Source organism: Galeopterus variegatus, unplaced genomic scaffold (genome assembly GCF_000696425.1).
Source record: "Galeopterus variegatus unplaced genomic scaffold, G_variegatus-3.0.2 Scaffold5038, whole genome shotgun sequence".
Classification (NCBI taxonomy): domain Eukaryota; kingdom Metazoa; phylum Chordata; class Mammalia; order Dermoptera; family Cynocephalidae; genus Galeopterus; species Galeopterus variegatus.
Window position 1 is genome coordinate 4,031 of NW_007731149.1, and position 7,455 is coordinate 11,485.

General features: G+C 36.5%; 1 gene segment (V, D, J or C); it reads right to left on the reverse strand.

Moving 5' to 3' along the window:
* Positions 1 to 4,086: 4,086 nt before the first annotated feature.
* Positions 4,087 to 4,626, reverse strand: LOC103604218. The segment is given in 2 exon segments: positions 4,087 to 4,421; positions 4,545 to 4,626. Coding segments are annotated over 2 exon segments (381 nt in total).
* Between the last annotated feature and the right edge of the window lie 2,829 nt (positions 4,627 to 7,455).

Here is a 7,455-nt window from a genome sequence, read left to right on the forward strand (position 1 = left end):
CTCCATGGCTCACTCGGGAGAGTGCGGTGCTGGTAGCGCTGAGGCCGCAGGTTCAGATCCTATATAGGGATGGCTGGTGCACTCACTGGCTGAGTGTGGTGCAGACGACACCAAGCCAAGGGTTACGATCCCCTCACCGGTCACAATAAATAAATAAATAAATAAATAAATAAATAAATAAATAAATAAATAAATAAATAAATAAATAAATNGAACCATCATGCCAAAGGGATACCTGTACTCCAGTGTTTATTGCAGCACTATTTACAATAGGCAAGAGTTTGAACCAGCCCTAATGTCCATCATCAGATGAGTGGATACGGAAACTGTGGTATATCTACACAATTTCTACCCTTCTATAAAAAAGAATGAAATACTACCATTTGCAACAACATGGAGGGACTTAGAGAAAATTATATTAAGTGAAACAAATTAGGCGCAGAAAGAGAAATACCACATGTTCTCACTTATTTGTGGGAGCTAATAAATAAATAAATGAACACACAAACAAATAGAGGGGAGGGAAGAAGACACAACAATAACAATTCCTTGAACTTGTTAAGACAAGTGAACAGATATGATATGTGGGGAGGGGGGAGACAGGGAGCGGGCAAGAGCAACAAGTAAAGGGTCACAAAAATCAACTACAATGTATATTGAGATGTTAAAATAAAATAAAATGTAAAATTAAATAAACAAATGAAAATAAATAAAACGTAAGAAGACTGCCAAAATAAAAAAAGAGATACTTATTTAGCTGGTTACTAGCTGGTTGGGATCCTTGTTCCGTTCAGGATTACAAATTGTTGTCATTTTTATTGTTAGCATTATTGTTATATATATATTTTAAAACTATTAATGACCTATATTTCAGCTTGTTTTAAATCTACTGCTCCAACTAAACTTATGATTTTTAAGAGTTTAGAAATAATTCTTCACGTAAATGAATAACATATTTTTGAATCATGAAAAAAAAGATGAACTTTGTTAAAATTAAACTGTTCTGCTCTGTGAAAGACAATGCCAAGAAAATGAGAAAATAAGCCATAAACTGACAGAAAATATTTGCAAAAGACACATCTGATAAAGGACTGCTATCCAAAACATACAAAGAAGTCCTAAAATTTAACAACAAGAAAACAAACATCCCAAGTAAAAAAATGGACCAAAAACTGTAACAGACAATTCACTAGAAAAGACATACAAATGGCAAAGAGACAAATGAAAAGATGCTGTACATCACATGTCATCAGGATTCAAACTAATACAACAGGATTCCACTGCACACCTATTTATGTGGCTGAAATCCATACACTAACAAAAGTGGTAAGACTGTAGAGCAATGGGAGCCCTCATTCATTTCTGGTGGGAATGTAAAATGGTACAGCCTCTTTGAAAGATGGTTTGGCATCTTCTTCAAAATTAAACATACTCACTCCATATGATCCAGCAATCATATTTTTTGTTATTTACCCAAAGGAGTTGAAAACATGTCCACACCAAAACCTGCACAAGATGTTTATAGAAGCTTTATTCATAATTGCCAAAATCTGCCAGCAACCAAGATGCCACTCAAGAGGTAAATGGATAAACTGTGATATATCCAGACAATTAAATATTATTTAGGGGCCGACTCCATGGCTCACTCGGGAGAGTGCGGTGCTGGTAGCACTGAGGCCACAGGTTCAGATCCTATATAGGGATGGCTGGTGCACTCACTGGCTGAGTGCGGTGCAGACGACACCAAGCCAAGGGTTACGATCCCCTTACCGGTCACAAAAAATAAATAAATAAATAAATAAATAAATAAATAAATAAATAAATAAATAAATGTTATTTAGTGCAAAAAAGAAATAAACCATCAAGATGTAAAAGACACAGAGGAATCTTAAATGCATGTTGCTGTGTGAAAGAAGTCAATCTGAAAAGGCTGCATACTTTAGGATTCCAGTTATATGACATTCCAGAAAGGGCAAAACTATGGAGACAGTAGAACAGATCAGTGGTTGCCAGTGATTGAGTTGGAAAAGGAATAAATAGGCAGTGCACAGAGGATTTTTAGGACAGAGAAAGTACTCAGTACAATGCTGTAATGGTAGATACATGTCATTATACATTTGTCCAAACCCATAGAAAACCAATAGTGAACACTAAAGTAAACTGACTTTGTGTGACCATAACATGTCCCTGTAGATTCATTAATTACAACAAATATTTCACTCTGGTAAATGATGTTGATAATGGAGGAGGCTATGCGGGGGGATGGAGGGAGGAGGTATGTGGGAAATCTCCGTACCATCCTTTCAATTTTACTGTAACCTAAAACTACTCTAAAAGGATATAGGTTTTTTGTTTTCTTGCATTTTTTGAGGGTGGGGTTTGCTAATACATGACAGGTGCGGCAATGGTAGCTGTGGGGGAAAAAAGACAATTTTAGAAAATGGGCAGATATATGAATGGACAATATATAGAAAAATATGAATGGCTTTTAAATATGTAAATGAAGCTCCATCTCATTCATAATTACTTGAATTATTAAAAATTGAAAGAAAGCCTAACTGATAAGCAAAAAGTCAAAAAGCTTACTAATACACAAGGTTTGGGGAAAATAGGTATTTTGGCCCCAGTCACCACTACTGATGGTATAAGTTAGTGTCTCTTACCTAGGAAACAATTTGGTTGAACCATATAAACTACTATAAGTATGTTCCTTTTTATGAATAATGTTTTATTCTCCTTATATCGAACAATTGACCAATTATTATATTCTTATACTTCAATTTTTTTGCTTACTTTTTAATGTGCTGTTCCTCAATTCATCAAACACTAACTTGCAGTATTTGGCTGGGTTTGGGAAGTGGTCACTGCTTGTTATACAGGCAGCGGTGAAGAGCGTGGGTGGTCAGTTACTTATAAATTTTCTCACTTGGTCCTCCTATTTTTCATCCCCTTCCTTCCAAATACTCTCAATACATACGCTGACACACATACAGAGAACACCATGTTCCCCAGTCATCCAAAGGTGATTGGTGCTTCTGATTCCTAAAACCTAACATGAGGATACAGCACACATTGGGGTGCTCCTTGTTAGATTCTTTCACTAAGCCCAGGTTTCTTCCTTATCTGGCCAGCTACGTAAGTTTTCATTTCTCCATATACCTCTCACCCTCTAAAACTTTGTGGACATCACCATCTGCTGTCATCTCCTTTTCTTTTCTCTTTGTGGGTTTATGCACTTTTCAATTTCTTTACCATCTTTTTAACAGAGGTTCATGGGGATACAGAGATAAATATATATGATTAATCTTCCATTGGCACTGCAAAACTAACTCACTTAAGGCCTTGCTGTTAGAAAGTTAACTGGTCTATGCAATTGGCCAGTAATATGCATGATTTAGACATGAGTTGTTACTTCCACTATGCTTTTGCTCCTTCCCTTTCTTCTTGAACATCAGCCTGTGCCTGCCATCTGATTTACCACACACACACACACACACACAGAGTTTTCCTCTCTATGATAAATGTCTCTTTTTCATGTGAGATTCTGTTTCTCCTTTCTTCTTTTGCCTTCTTTCTCTGTTAAAAATCCCAGTTGGGGGGTGGGTAGCTCTCTTATCACCTTCCCTACCTTACACTGCTAAGGAGACATTATATAGATGCCACCTTCTCTGGCACACTGGGCTCTCTAAAAATATAATAAGACACAGCAGTATCTATCAGGGTAACCTGGAGCAAGATGTGGGGGCTGGACTTTGCAAGGGTGAGCACGGACTTTAAGCGGTTTGCCTTGAAATTACTTTGGCCCTGGTTGAAGAACTACTCGTGTCAGGCTCTGTTTGTAATTTCACTAATGAAGACAGTAAACTTCACCACCTGCAGTTCTGTATTCCTGACCAGTCTCCACTGAGTGATCCTGTGAGGATTGGGGTTTGGTATGAAGGATGTTTGTTTTTGTTCTTCTGTCTGGCAATTTGTGTGATTTTTCCATTAACAGAAAAAAGGAGAGACAAACAACCACATAGACCACACCGAAACCAAAGTGGGTCACAGAGTCAGACACTCAGCAGCCAGGCCTCTTGCTGCTGCTCAGAGTTTGTGCTCAGCTCCCTCTGCAGTTCCTGTCACTGTGTCACTCAGAGCACAGTAGTACATAGCCGAGTCTGACATTTGGACTGAGGCTTTCTTCAAGTGGAAGGAGGTTGTTTCTCGATGGTATGTGGCTTCAAAATCTTTGTTGCTTCCCTTTTCATTGGCCGCCATGGCTTTCAGAAGGATCTGTGGACCTTCTCCAGGATATTGGACATACCAGAAAAGAGAAGGGTACCCTGTGGCTGTATAAGTGCAGTTTATAGTCAAGAATGCCCCTTGTGAAAGGGTCACTTGGCCTTCTGTCTGGGTCACTGAGTCTCCATGGATTTTTCCTAGGGAAGAAAGAGAGAGATCAGTGTCACTTTGAGCATAAAGTTCTTAGATAATGTTATCGTTAAAGACTTTGTTGACATAATAGAAGAAAGAGACCAAATGTTAAGAGGCATTCTACTTACCAAGCATTAAGAGTATCACAGTCACTAAAGCTGAAGAAGAACTCATCCTTGGAGTGTGAACTAAATATTGTTCTTTATTCTTAATATGAAGAAATGTTGAAGTCACAGTGAAATGGTAAATCTCAACCTAAAATTCACACAGGAAATGTTTGTGTTAGGAAAATGCACCCCCTAGTGGACAAAGACTAAACTGAAATGAATGTTTTTCTGGACTCCTTCCAAAAATCAGAAATATGTCCTCATCCTTGACCTCATTTATAAGGCACTTGTGAGTCTTCAGGCAGCTTTTGTAAATCTGAAGGACAGCTACAATAATTTCTAAGGTCTATTTTGTTCTTAAGACAGTACCTAACATGAAAGTTCTTTAGCAGAGCATTCCAGGGTATTTCTGTAGCTGAGAAGATACCAATTTTCTTTAACATTTTAATATATGCCTTCATATTTTCATGTAGCCATTGTGGGCCAGCTTGTAATTCATTGAAATGTCAGAAGAGGGTTTTGGGTTGAAATCATAGGAGGTGGTAAGAAGTCATTATTGAGTGATTCTGTTTTTTAGCACCATACCTAATACGTTGAACAGTAACTGACATTATTACTAGGTGCTCAATAAATACTTGTTAAATGAAATAAAAACAATGAGTAGACAGTCTTTGAGGAATCACTACTACTTGAAAGGTGGTATTTCTTCAATTCTAAAATAATATCAATTGTAAGGAATGCTATCTTTTTTAATAAAAGCATTTCAGGAGGAAAAAAAAGATCATGCTATCTTATCAATAGTTAAGTATACCAGAATTTTTAAATCATTAAAATGTGAAAAGTATGCATCCTAGACAGAAGAAACACCATAATTAAAATCATTGAATCCCTGTAGAATGCTCTGAGATCAACATCTTAGTCCTCCACAATTTCAGTGATTCCAGGATGAGGTAGCTAACCCATGTGAATCAGGCAATGAATATTAACTCTGTACTCAAAAGGAGATCTAGCCTCAAGGATGCTTTCTACTGTTGTCCATCTGCCTAAATTTTGTTGCCAGACTAATCAAATAATTTTCCCCACAGTATAGAGAACACAGATGTGGATTTGCATCTCTTCTGCCTTGGCTTTTCCAATTGATAAAGACACATCAGCTTGTGAATGATTTAAAATTACAGATTCTGTGATTATGCCACTAACTTTAGGAATCACAATTTCCAGGATTGAGACCAAAAAAGTTGTACTTTAAAAATTTTTCCCAACTGGATTTGTTGGAACTTGTGAATACCGTCCTTGAACCAGATGGTCATCAAAGAACAGAGAGAGTACTCTGGGGTCAGTATGGAGAAAATATACCCATGGTAACACAAATTTTTTAAAAAGTGGCCTTTTTCTGTGACATACTAGCAGCAAAACAAGAACTTCTTTATGCTTGTTTCCTATGACCTTTCATTTTTTAAAACAAAACAATAGAAAGTGAAGAAACTTGGGGATGTTATCACGATAAAATTCGGGAGAAGGATGCATCTTTCTTTCCGACCTTATAAACATTTATCACTAGACACATAGACGGAGGCTTAGCTCTGTCTGTTTCCTGGAGTTCACTCATCACAGATTCAGATAAAGGAGTTTCATGTGTTAGGAGTCGATGTGTGAATTGTTTCCCAGATACAAACTTTACTAAAAAATTCAAGCCCAGATATTGTTTGGGTTCACGAATTCCTTCCACTTCTCCTCCACCTTCCATATCACGTTGCCAGAGCCTAGAGCACAACTATGACAGAAAGGAATTCTAGAAAATCAGCTGCAAACTTCTGTTCTGATCTGCAGGGGAGAATGCAAAATAAGTTGGGATGATGCTGGGTTGAAATAAACACTATAGCACATCGGGCAGAAAGTTGTTATCTATACTTAAGAAAATAGCTTAAACACAGTGATAACTTAGAGGAGAAACTTTCTGCCTATTAGGATATACCAGAAGACGTCTATAACACTGCCCCAATATGTAGAACAGTGTCTGACATTATTATTAGGTGGGAGGGGAGATATTTGTTAAATTCAGATAGTTTCAATAATTTTATTGATATACAATTGACATTAAAATAAATTACACCTACTTAAAGTGAACAATTTTATAAGATTTGACATACATATAGATGTATGAAGCCATCACCAAGATCAAGATAATGAATGTATGCATCATTCCAAAAGTTTTTCAGGTCTCTTTGTAATCTTTTTCTCACCCTTCTTCCCGCCTCCGACCCCCAGTGTTTACTGGCAACACTGCTGTCACTGTAGATTAGTTTATGTATTTTATAATTTACTCAAATGGAATCATATATATTCTTACTTGTCTGGCTTCTTTCACTCTGCATAAATTATTTTGTATCACTGTTTCTTTTCTTTTTATTAGTGAGTAGTATTTCATTATACAGATATGAAACAATTTGCTTATCCATTTACCTGTTGATGTACATTTTAGTTAGTCCAAGTTTGGGGCTGTGACAAATAACCGTGTGTGTTCAAGTTTTTGTATAGATATATGCTTTCATTTCTCTTGTGTAGATACCTGGAATTAGGATGGCTACAACATTTGGAAGGTGCATATTTGACTAACTAAGAAACTGCCAGATTGTTATTCAAAGTAACTATTTTACATACCCACTGGTAGTATACGAAAGTTCCAACCCCATTCTAATAGATATGGAGTGGTACCTCATTGTCTTTTTTTTTTTTTTTTTTCTTCTAAGAGCTTTACAGTTTCAGGTCTTACATTTAATCTTGAATCCATTTCAAGTTAGTTTTATGAACCATGTAAGATAGGAATCCAATTTCATTCTTTTGCATGTGGATATCCAGTTGTTTTAACACTTTATTTTTTTTTATTTTTATTTTGTCAATATACAATGTAGTTAGTTATTGTGTCCCATCA